At 40.5% G+C, this 13098-nt stretch overlaps 1 protein-coding gene across 4 annotated transcripts in view; it reads left to right on the top strand.

Annotated features, from left to right (window-relative positions):
• Window positions 1–13098, top strand: part of AAAS (aladin WD repeat nucleoporin) — a 1251774-nt gene that overhangs the window by 512077 nt on the left and 726599 nt on the right. For all 4 annotated transcript variants that reach the window (XM_044083905.1, XM_044083907.1, XM_044083908.1 and 1 more), the window contains exon 8: window positions 8190–8333. In XM_044083905.1, the coding sequence (XP_043939840.1) occupies window positions 8190–8333 (144 nt within the window). The remainder of the gene's footprint in view (window positions 1–8189; window positions 8334–13098) is intronic.

The raw sequence follows: 13098 nt of genomic DNA, 5'->3' as shown, positions 1-13098 counted from the left end.
CAGATACCACATTCTAAACCAGAACTTTAGCTTCTACTAGATTTCATTAAACTCTTAATATGTGCATGATGCAGATGCTTTGTTTTTACTAGAGAATGAAGCAGTTTCCACGTTGGTCTCTGTGATAATGACTTTAGCAAGTAAATAGACAAGAGCATATAACTCTTACACAGTACTTTGGTGGTGGCAACAGCATTCATTTTTTTCCCATGTTTGACTACTCCCCCAACACACACACACACACACACACACACACACACACACACACACACACACACACACACACACACACACACACTGTCCACCCTCTGGTGCTTCTCTCCTCAGCTTTTACAACACTGGGAAGAGGAATAGATGCACCAAGCTTAATGCAGCAGCCTGTAGACAACCTTTAAATTCTGTTGAAATCTACTGAATTGGAAAAGGGGCCCTACATAAGAAGATTAAATATGTGTTACTGATTAAAAAAAATATCTGTGCAGTGGCATGTTACTGGTAGCCCTGAAACCATTTCACAGGGCCCCAAAGCTGTAGCAGCTGCCTCTGCCAAAAAAACCCTCCCCTCTGAAAGAGAATCTAGAGCATTAGAGAGATGGGGTAAAAAAGTTTATACTTCTGCTACTCTTTCGGCCAGGGCCTTAAACTGTCAATTCCACATGATTCAGTATCAGGAATTTTTGTTAGACCAGCTAAATAAAAAACTGTCCTCTCCTGAACCTATAGACCGTAAGTCCCTTCAGGATTTGGTACATAACATTCAGCAGGTCAGTAATCATTCCTTAAATGCGGCTGATGCACTGGAGGCTTCCTTTAGATCAGCTATGACTGGAACAGTGATTAGAAGGCACGCCTGGTTAAAAGAGCAATCCTTACCAGACCATGTTAAGTCAAAGCTCCTAGATGCTCCTATGGAGAAACAAAGTTTGTTTGGCTCCCCTGCACAGCAAGTGCTAAAGAAGGTGGAAGAAAAAGCAAAATCTGTCCAAACAGTCAAAGATTTCTTACAGGTCCAACCTCCGAGGTTTAGTAGAAATTGGCCTTCGAAGAATTGGTCCTTTCCGGACACCTCCAGAGCACAGAGAGGCAGAAATAGGCGCCCAAGAGGCAGAGGTCAATCCAGAGGTGCCTACAGGGGACGTCAGTGGCAGCCTAACAACCAGAGAAGTACTGCCACAGATTCAGCTACGACCACTTCCACAGGACAGACACAATGACTTGGCTCTGATACCGCCTACCAGGGAACAACTGGAAGCACCCTTGGGCGGAAAGCTAGCCTTATTTTCCGTAAACTGGCATTACATTACAGGAGACAAATGGATTTTACAGACAATAGACAAAGGCTACAGGTTTCACTTCCACACTCTACCAAAAAGAGAGGAATGCCAAACCTACCACCAAACCAAAAAACAAACGCTCTAGGACAAATCAACCACCTACTAAGGATGAGAGCTATAGAAAAGGTACCGCCTATGGAACAAGGGCAAGGATTTTACTCCAGACTTTTCCTGGTACCAAGGAAAGAAAATCAATGGAGGCCTATTCTCGACCTGTCCGCTCTGAACACATATCTCATTGTTCCAAAATTCAAAATGCTGACCCTACAGCAACTTCTTCCCATGCTGGGCAAGGAGTCTTGGCTGGTGACTCTAGATCTCAAGGAGGCATACCTGCACGTCCCTATACGACAAGATTGCAGAAGATACCTCAGATTTCTTGCAGGATCAGAGCATTATCAATTCTCAGCATTGCCCTTTGGCTTATCTACTGCGCCCAGAGTATTCACGAAATGCCTGGCATCAGTAATTGCTCATTGCAGGCTTCAGGGAATTCAGATTTATCCATACCTGGACGACTGCCTAATACAAGCGGGCAACAAGACCAAATTAACAAAAGATTTGGAAAAGGTTATACAACTGCTGCAAGCCCTGGGATACACAGTCAACATGAAAAAGTCAAGGCTGGTACCATCCCAAAGGATAACATTCTTGGGTGCAGAGCTGGACACATCAAATCAGATGGCATTTCTCACAGCAGAAAAACAAAAGCAACTACCACTCTATTTCATGGCATTAACAACACAGATCCAGCTTACAGCAAGGAAAGTCCTGCAAGCCCTGGGTTACATGGCATCCTGCATAATATTGATTCTGCATGCCAGGCTGCATATGAGAAAGTTGCAATGGTACCTAAGGAATGTATGGTCTCAACACAAGCACAGTCTAGAAGCCCAGATTCCAATAATTCCATGCCTGAAACAAGAATTCCTGTGGTGGGCTCAGGCCTGTCAGTTAAACAGAGGACTGCCTTTCCACAAACCTCATCCAAGCCAGACTATCACCATGGATGCCTCAGACCTAGGCTGGGGGGCACACATGGTGGACAAGTGCATACAAGGCCTATGGACACAAGACCAGCTGAATCTACACATAAATCAAAAGGAGATGCTGGCAGTGAAACAGGCAATCCAGACATTCAGACCTTTTCTTTAACAGGGTCACTTACTGATAAGGACGGACAACACCACAGTCATGTGGTATATCAACAAACAGGGAGGTACACACTCATATCCTCTATGCCGGATGGCAATGGACCTGTGGAATGTGGCCCTGAACCTCAACATTCAACTCCAGGCCAAATTTGTGCCAGGAAAAGAAAATTCACTAGCAGACACCTTAAGCAGAACTACCACGGATGCCCACGAATGGATGCTGCATCCAGACATCTTCAAAACCATTGCAAAGAAATGGGGACTACCAGAAATAGACCTGTTCGCATCCCCACACAACCACCAATTGAGGAAATTCTGCACAAGGACATACCACCCACTTGCTTGGAAGGTGGACTCCCTATCCTTCAGTTGGGAAAACCTGACAGCATATGCATTCCCACCTCTTCCTTTGATGCACAAAGTGCTACTGAAGATCAAAGAAGATCACCCAAGGATAATCCTGATAGCTCCAGACTGGCCGAGGCAGCATTGGTACCCGCTACTGAGGAGTATGTCGCGGACACACGCATGGCCTCTACCTCTATGTCCTTTACATCTAACACAGAACAACTACAAGATCCTACATCCAAACTTGAAAACACTACAGCTAGCTGCTTGGAATATTACATAAAACAAAATAACCCAGATTTATCTCAGAGGGTTAAGGATATTATCCTGGAGGCTCGCAGACCCTCCACAAGGAAGACTTATTCAGCCAAATGGAAAAGATACCTCATTTGGAGTGCAGCAAAAGGAGAAAATGTATCATTAGCAAACATAGCTAACATCCTGGAATACTTAGCAGAACTTTTCCACAATGGCTTGTCTTACTCCTCCATTAAGATTCATGCATCAGCAATTTCAGCAGAATACAACATGGATCCTCCAGTCTTCTCTCATCCTCTACTCAGGCAGTTTCTGAGAGGAATTAAAAATGTAAAGCCTCCAAGGAAGCCACCTTTGCCTACATGAGACCTTAACTTTGTGCTGGAAAAGTTAACACTTCCCCCTTTTGAACCAGCAGCAACAGCAGAATTACAGTTCTTATCTTGGAAAACTGCTTTCCTGCTTGCAATCACTTCAGCAAGAAGGGTTTCTGAATTACAGGCATTAATGGCAGTACAGCCCTTCCTTATCTTCCATCAGGATAGAGTGTCCTTGAGAACTAACCCTACTTTTATGCCAAAAGTGGTCTCCAGAGTATCATTGAACCAAGCAATTCACCTACCAACATTCTTCCCCAACCCACAGAACAGGGGGGAAAGACTACTACATACCTTGGATGTGCACAGGCAATTACGCTACTATCTGGACAGAACTAAGACCAACAGAAAAACTGACCAGCTTCTGGTAGCATATGCAACAGGAATGGAAGGAAAAGCAATTTCAAAACAGACAATCTCACAATGGATAGGGAATTGCATTAGATTTTGTTATTCTTTTCATGGAAAGACAACTCCAGAAAACATCAGACCTCACTCCACAAGGGCTACAGCCACTACTACAGCTTTCCTACGAGGAGTGGCTACCAAAGACATTTTAGAAGCTGCTACTTGGAGCTCTGTGCATACATTTGCCAAGCATTATAATCTTCCTTTATACTCCAGATCCCGAGCAGGTTTTGCAACTGCTGTTTTGCAAGGGATCTTAACTACACCATCATTATCTTAGTGCCTCCTCCCCCAGTTTGGCTATGGTATTCTACCCATATGTTAGGACTGCAGATGCATCCTTGAAGGACATAGTACAGTTTTGTACCTACCATAAATGTAGATGTCCGAGAGGTATGCATCTGCAGTCAGGATTACCCGCCCTCCTTCCCCTCTGTGGTACTCCTAGGGTATTTGCCCATCTTGTAGCTAGCTGGGGGAATCTATTATGGTGTATTTGTTTGTATATATGTATATACATGCTTATATTGTTTGCTCTCTACTGTTTGGAATCATTTGCATTTATCCAAATTTAGCCTTCCTAGAGGGCACCTGGCATCTGGGGCAAGAAACACTGAGGAAAATGGCGTCGGCTGATGCCTTTATACCCAATACACAGCAGCTATGACGTCGGGTGAAGTGCGACATCAGCCGAGGCCAGACCCAGACTTTGGAATCCGGCCGACCGAAGGGCTGCCTGAGGCAGGACAACCCATATGTTAGGACTGCAGATGCATACCTCTCGGACATCTACATTTATGGTAGGTACAAAACTGTACTTTTTCTTCCCCAACTACTCCAACAGAGCGGAACAAAAGCTGCATTTTCCTGACGTTCATAGTCAGCTCCGTTACTATCTGAATAGAACCAAGCAAGCTAGGAAATCTGAGCAGCTCTTCCTATCTTATGCGGCAGGGAAGAAAGGCCTTCCAGTTTCCAAAGTAACCCTTTCTAGATGGCTGGCCTCTGTGATTACTTTCATCTATGACCTCAGATGCCAAAAGCTACCGTCAAGGCCCAGGGCTCACTCAACTAGAGCATTAGCCACGTCAATAGCTTTTCAGGCTAGATTACCAATAGATTCCATTTGTGCGGCAGCCACATGGGCCTCTCCTCATACCTTTATCTCTCATTACAAATTAGACATGGCCTCCCAAAGCCGGGCTAATTTTGGTACCACCGTTCTCAAGAGTCTGTTCCGATGAGCCACCCAGGGTGAAGGTGCTAGGGACGCGGTCCCATCCAGCAAGAATGAAGGCGAGATTGACAACTTAACATTGAGAAGTTATGTACCTACCATAACGTTCCATGTTAGTTGTCTTCTTCTCGCCTTCTTTCTTGCATCCCACCCCCCATCCCCCTAGCCTGGACAGACCTAAGGCTCCTTGAGGATCTTCTTCCTGCCTCAGTATTAGCCCCCTTGGCTATCCTTACTGGTAGCTATAGGTCTAGGTGACTTACGAGTGAGGTTTCCTCTTCTCCTTATTTTGGAGAGCAGAACTGCTATGGTTTCAGCTATCAAATGAGATCTGGGTAGTTAGCACCTAGCATTGTGGGATATAGGGTAGCCTCGAGCCAGTAAAAATAGCTCTCGAGCTTTAGTATAGGCCGAGTCGGAGCCGAGGGTCGGCTCTGAACCCATCCAGCAAGAAAGAAGGCGAGAAGAAGACAACTAACATGTAACGTTATGGTAGGTACATAACTTCTCATTCTAGTTCCTTGTTTGACTCTGCTTGAATGGATGCTGGAATGAGTTCTTCTGGTGCTATTTGTTCATCTGTCCCTCCGTGGTTGTGGTTCTGACATTGGTAGTGGTTTCTCTTAAAAAAAAAAAAAAAAAAAAAGGAAAGTTGATGGGATCCAATGCCCTGATGGAATTAGTGTCAGCAAATGCTTGTTGCTGTCCTGATTCGACAAGATTTGTAGGTACTGTAAAAACTTGTGTTCTTAAGCTATAATCAATGGATGTTTGAGAATTCAGTGGAGGAATTCAGTGGAGGTGAACAGGCATATGCTCATCTGATAGATCAGCTTGGATAGGCTGGAGTGAAGACAATGGGTGGGTCTTCATTAGATGTTTGGGCTGGTTGCTCAGAAACAGGGTCTGGGTCAGGATATTCAGTGTGTTTAACAGCATGAGCAGTATTCAGACAAAAAAAATTGCCCCTTTTAAAAACATTAATGCCTCTTATTAGTTTCTGTTTATTAGTCTCAATTAGTCTTTTTTTTTTTCAAAGGCTAAAATCCGATCACAAGCTTCACATAGATCAGTAAAAACATTCTGTTCGATGCTGGGCACAGCTCAGAGTACAAGGTTTCCATATTGCACCTTAAATCAATCTCTGGGCTCAAAGAAAGAGTTCATGAGCTCCATGTATCAGAATGAGCAGCTTAGATTAATCAGCTGTCATCTTCTCAGTAAGTAGGTATTTTGAGTACACGGAGACCACGAGGAATAACATATTGTAAGCAGGCATTAAAGCTAAGCTGTTGCCACTGTAAACGTTTAAAGTAGCAGGCACTTTCCTCAAATTGTTTCAGTTTATATTTAAATTGTGAAAGTGTATCCATACATGGATTGGAGTCCATATCTCTCTGTTGCCAGTTCATATAAATGAACTTAACAGCGAATTTGTTGAAACTTCAAATAGCTCTGTCTGAGATTGAGGCAAGTAATTACTAATGCTCTTTACAGGCATAAAATAGTTAAGGGCCATGCACATGAGTTTAAATTTTGTATACTGCAGGTACTCTATGAACCATGACGTGGTGGAAATATAATATACAACACTGAGCTGAATGAATTTTTGTGGATACTTAGGCTGTACCCCTTGGATTAAATGGTAGTATTTCTCTAAAACTGTTCCCGCGGTGGTGGTGCTGCGGTAGCATTGTCGCCTCACAGTAAGACGCTGTCCGGTTCGATTCTCAGCTAGAGCGTCTTCTGCGTGGAGACATGCATGAATGAGTGTACCTTCGCTGAAGGTTGTGCGTCAGGCCTGGCAAGCCGGTACGTAGAAATCAACTGCCAGTCATTAGCGGACCGGAGTTCCGCTGTGGCGACCCCTAACCGGGAAAAGCCGAAAGACACAAACAAATTTCTCTAAAACTGTTACTTAAAGATTTTCATATGAAAGTCTAAATTTAGCGTTTTTAAATTACTTAGATACATATATATTTTTATATAATTTTTACGTATTTTTAATACAGAAGTATATATTATATATATTTCTAATATATTCAACTTTTATATGTCTTTTCACCTTTATCGTGACTGTTTTATCATGTGACTTGTTATACTGATCATGTGACTGTAACTGATGGTATTTAAATGAGATTTACTATCACTGCGTAAATAGATTGCCTGAAGAAGCCTTGTGTAGGCAAAAGTTTTTACTAGCAACAGAGTAAACTGCATGTTTACTGAGCTTTACATGTTTCTCTGTGTTTTTTGTTGATTCCTTCGATATCTGTTGTTATGGTAGAATTTTACACAACTGTATTCCAAGATAAAGTTCAACTAACTGCCATTTCAAACTTCCATTCAACTCTAGACTGAAACTCTTATTTCATTTGTTATGGTTTACAAGACCTTTATAAAGTAAACCTTTCTTCTGAGACCAGCCATTACAGATCCTACTCCGCCATGGGACCTCACTTAATACTTCAGGCTCTAAGAGAACCTCCATTTGAACCTACTACTTCCTCATTAAAGTACCTCTCCTGGAAGACCGTATTTTAAGTTACAGTTACCTCTGCAGAAAGGATTTCTGAACTGCATGCTTTATCTTGCAGGAAACATTCCTTGATTTTCTATAAAGATAGTTTCTCTTGGGCCAAACATTTCTTTGGAAGCCACCTTGAACCAGTCAGTTCATTTGCCTGTTTTCTTTCTTCCCTAGATAATAACAGAGGAGAATACCAATTCTGGCTGCCCATAGTCGATTAAGGTTCTGTACAAATTCAAGGAGTTTCTTGGTCATACTGGGCATTTATAATCCTGTACCCATATTTAAACATTCTTAAACTTTTAGACCTGTTTCTTTTCCTTGTGTTTGCGACTTCTAAAACACGTGCCTCTGTATTACTGGCTTTTGGGAGAATACTCTCCCTGATTATGATTCTCATCAAGTTTATGCCCTAGTGCCTATTTGGTAATGTGAGGCTAGTGTTGATATTACATACATTGAAAGAAAGTAAAATTAGTAAGTCTGTATTTTTGTGCTTTGTGTAATGTTCTTAACATTTCTTTCTTACTTGTGCAATTCTAGTGAAACTGTGCCCATCTTAAAACATCGTCTACAAAAGAGTGTTGCTATGTTAGCGTGGAAACCACTCTGTGCATCAGTGCTGGCCGTGGCCTGCCAAAGCTGTGTTTTGATCTGGCACGTGGATCCCACTTCCCTCTCTACCAGGTAAGAACTTTCAAAGTGAGCAAGCAGGAGATGGCCATTTTAGAAAACTCTAATCTAATGTGTGATCTCACAGAAATGTTGGAATCATGTTAGCTAATCTTTTGTTGCTTTCCTAAATGTAGTCCATTTCCCTCCTTCACCAAGAACTGAGCAGACATATATAAGCACATGCACATGACTATGAGTATGTATTCATGTACAGATAGAGAGAGGGGGAGAGTGAAAGAGAGAGGCACACACACACACTCACACTCACACACACACTCACACACACATCCAGTATGGGGTGGTGGTGTACTGTTTTTTCCCCTCTCCTCTTACCCATTTTTACTGCATGTGCTTAACTTAGCATAATCATAGAATATATTTTTGCATGTCATTTATCTCCTCCCAAATGGCCTTCTGTGTTCTGTAACTGTACAGGATTAGGCAGTGCAGTTTAGCTATCTTCTTGCAGATTTGGTTCACAGATTAGTATTAGGCCTGTGGGCCATTTTAAGCATAGCCAATTACCCCTTGTAAGAATCAAACCCTGCACCTTGTGTTTGGAAGGTAAACACTTTAATCATTATGCCAACCTCCCAACCCAAGTACATAGTAAATTTCAGGATATTTGATTTCTTTGCTGTCCCTCTTTATTTGAAGCTTGAGCTAATACTAGCTTGATTATTGTTGGGGTTTGTTTTGACTGACTTGATCCAGTTATGTCCCTGGCTGTGTATACTCTGTGGATTTTAAATTTTAATTTGAATACAAGTCAGCAAAACATATTTTACAGACAGTAGTAATTTTCTTTTTATCACTATATCATTTATGATCTGCCATATTTAACCCAGTGTTCTATTTATAAACTTGGTAACAGAGTTTGGTGTTGACCGATTCAGTTTTCTATTCCACTTTAGTCATTAAATCCATTAATACACTATAAACTTTTGTAAATATTATTTTTTGCCAGTGCTGCCCATCTATCCTTTGCCATTTATCCTCATCCTGATTGTCATGAGCACCCATTATTCCCCTTTCTTTTAAAGGTAGTGTGCTGCCTATCTACTGCTCAGCCCAACAAAGCTGCTTTGGTCCTGCCATTATAGGGGAGAGCCTGGTAGAGAAATTCATCACATTTTGTGCTGGCACATGAAGCAGGAAATCTTATTTTCTTGGTTGATATCATTCCTGTACCGATGAACTTTATAGTCACTAACCTAGGATTTGCACGACTGATGCACAGTGGATGCCATGTTTTCCCCATGTTATATGAGGATGCTAAACTGTACCATCACCACTGGCTACTTTTTATCAGAAGCAGAAATGCAACAAGTTACTCACACATCTGATTTACAGAGTATTTTAAAAATGGTGTTTATTATTCTGGATTTTTCATAGGCTTGAGTCAGAAGTATAACAAAATACTTGTCGCTTGTGCACTAACTCTGAGTTGATACTAGTGGCACAGGTGTTGCGCACACAACACAAATATAGTACACAAACAAAAAAAATACAACAAATAAAACTCCAAAGCTCTTTTTTTGAAAGAAGGTTGACTTTAAGACCTCAGTGAAATACAGATTGAAAAATGCATTCCTGCAGGAAATGTATCACTTTCCACCCATTGAATTCCAAAGAATTTTTAGGTTTTTCTGGAGAGAGAGAAAAAATGTACCAAAGCTCAGGCATACATACAAATATATAATTGAAAATATATTTTTTCCAAAAAGTGATAAAAGTAAATAAATCCTCCTAAAGGTAATAAAATATCCTTCCCTTTCAATTTCCCTTCTCCCAGTATTAGGCCTTTTGGCTAAAGGTGTGAAGTTCATTTCTTGCTTAAGCAGTCTGCTGACTTGTTCTTTGCAACTAACCTTAGACTGTATTTAACCTTTCATGCTATTCATCTCCAGGCACACACTTCTGTCAGAAGGAGGTTTGAGGGATGTAATAGCATCCAGCACTGCACAGTCGTCAGTGATGCATATTAGGACCATAAGTCCACTTACATCATCCAAACAGTTTTGAAATCTGGTTGGAAGAACCATTGCATGATCTATTCCACGGGATGAGGAAAGTTTCAGTAACCATTTGTAGTTGTGAGACTTGTCAGTATGAGTAACAAAAGGAAAGTCCAAGAACCACGTGGAGCTCAACAAAAACAAATAAACAGAAAAAAAACAAGAACCAGGGAGATGTAGACCACCAAATTTATTAAAACAAAGCAAAGCTTTCAAGCATTGCTCTCTTTCAGTGTTACAAATCGGTAACTTCACAGACCTATTTATATAGTACATCAGTTGAACAATTAATTAGTAAACAGTTAATAAACATTTCATTACAGAGCCATGGTATTTAAGAAAAGTACATTAAATATATATATTCATTAAATACAGCTATAAATAAACTACATACTTTTAATACTACTTCAGTTAAAAACTTAAAAACGTATATTAGCATATAATTGATCATGTTTTTGTTTGTGTATAGGTGTAATTCTATTAGTCATATTCAAACCTGAATAAACATCTGCTCAAAAATAATTTACTCTTTGCTAATTATGTGGACAAAATGGGCGAGCTTCAAGAAGAGTTGCTCTCAGTGCAAGTCTGCCCTGATTCTGAAACCCTTGCTCCTAGTTTACGTGACTTAATTTGGTGCAGGCCTATTTCTAAACAGGCTAACTCCAGTGACCAGATTCCAAAAGACCTGTTGTTAGTCTGCTCAGTTTAAGTGATCACTTACACTTAGAGCAGGTCTTTTGGAACTAAGCCCAATATCTGTTTCTCCTAAGTCATTAAAAATGATTTGTATCACCTTAAATTTAAATTTATAATCGTTCACCATTTCAGTAATATGTTGAAATAGTGTGTTTATGAAATGTTTACTAATTATTGTTTTTTTTTTTTTTTTTTGGAGAGGGTTAAACTCTCCTACACCCCCACTCCCTTATTACATAAATGCAATAACTCCAAGATTGCAATAAAATGGAGAAGAGGCAGATTCTAAATCCCTGCTGTACTGCGATCTTGCAGATGAAAAACTGTTAATTTGCCATCTTTACTTATTCTGTCTTTTTTGCTGGTCTTTCCTTCATGTAAACACATGATAGTTCGAATGCATGAATAATACCCCATATTTAAGCAGAAGAGGTGGGGTGCTTGCCCCTTGCAGAAAATAACTTGGGTTTAGCATAATAGTTGGTATTTACCTCATAAACACAAGCTACAGGATTTGATTCTGACCTTGGGTTACTGACTAGGCTTAAAATGGCCCTTCAGGGCAGCTAGCCTAGTATTCAGCTATGAACCTATAAAGGAGAACACCAGTTGTCAACATTCACGGTTTTCTTATATTTTTCTCCATAATTCCAGGATTTGCAGTTGAAAGTTTTGGAATTACAGTAGCGAGCTATTTATTTTGATGGTGTACAAGACTTATCTCTGAATTATTTGGATTGCTAGCAGTTACAAATTCTCTGTGATGATCTTCATGGAGATTACTTTTGAAGTATTATTCATGGAAAAACTGTCATGGGCGGTAGTCAGACATTTGCCTATCTAGACTGACTCAGAGAATTTTGGAGGCCTTTAAATGGGTTTGTCTCCTTTCTACACTTGAGATATCTGTCTTATACCAAATGAGAGTGAGAAAAGCCTGTATCATACTCCATTTATTTTTCACAGTCACAGCATTGTCCATTAAATTCATTGTGTTGACTTCCAGAGTGATACGTACACATTCTGGTGAAGTTTTCATTGAAATTCTCATTTCAGCAGCACTATTTGTTTGCACTAAAGTTTAGGTTTGAGGATTTTTTTACTTTTTTTTTTTTTTTTTTTTAACAAGGTTGCTGACAGTCTCAGGGAAAGACTTTTTAACAAGGTTGCTGACAGTCTCAGGGAAAGACTTGTTGGCCAGTGAAGTATTTCTACCTTCAGTGTTTCCTTTTGTATTGAGAATAGCCCTCTGTCCACTTGTAATGTCTGCTTGTAATTTAAGGTGAATAATAACAAAAAGTAGAGATAAGAACGTTAAGGCCTTTCTAAAGCATCAAAATCTCCTGTTCTTGAGCACTCAGATTTATTTATTTATTTATTCATTCATGTTTGTTAACCAGGCTAGTGCTCTGTCCTTCTGGACTATTTTCAGCCTCAGCCCATGATTACGCAAGCAATAATGCCCGAAAAGAGTGTGTGTTAATTGTGGAGTAACACACACTCAGGGATGTTCTGATGCCTGATGCCACAGGCTGTGAGGGCCTTTACACCCATAGAAGGCCATTATTTCCACAATAGCACACTCTAGAAGGCATTGTTGAGCTTAGAGAATGGGCTATTTGTTATTTTTTTTTAATTTACTACATCATTATTTTTTAATATATTTATTTTTGATGTAAAATAGTTCCTCCACCAAAGGTTTCAAACTTGCTGTAGTATATGTAATTGTTGTTAGAGGAGATATTTTACATCCAAAATCTAACTTGTTGTAGTTATTTAATGCCTCCGTGTTTACACAGAGACACATACACACATACACACACACACACACACACACACACACACACACACACACACACACACACACACACACACACATATTTGGAAGCATACACAGACATATTCCCATACACACAAAAACACACGTTCAGAAATATATACATGCATAAAAACAGAAAGTCTCTCACGCATATACATAGAAACACACACACACACACACACACACACACACACACACACACACACACACACACACACACACACACACACACACACACACA

The sequence above is a fragment of the Protopterus annectens genome, chromosome 9.part0, assembly GCF_019279795.1.
Source record: "Protopterus annectens isolate FY-2018-M chromosome 9.part0, PAN1.0, whole genome shotgun sequence".
Taxonomy (NCBI): Eukaryota; Metazoa; Chordata; order Ceratodontiformes; family Protopteridae; genus Protopterus; species Protopterus annectens.
The sequence above is the reverse complement of the archived record's forward strand: the minus strand, read 5'-3'. Positions and strand labels throughout refer to the sequence as shown.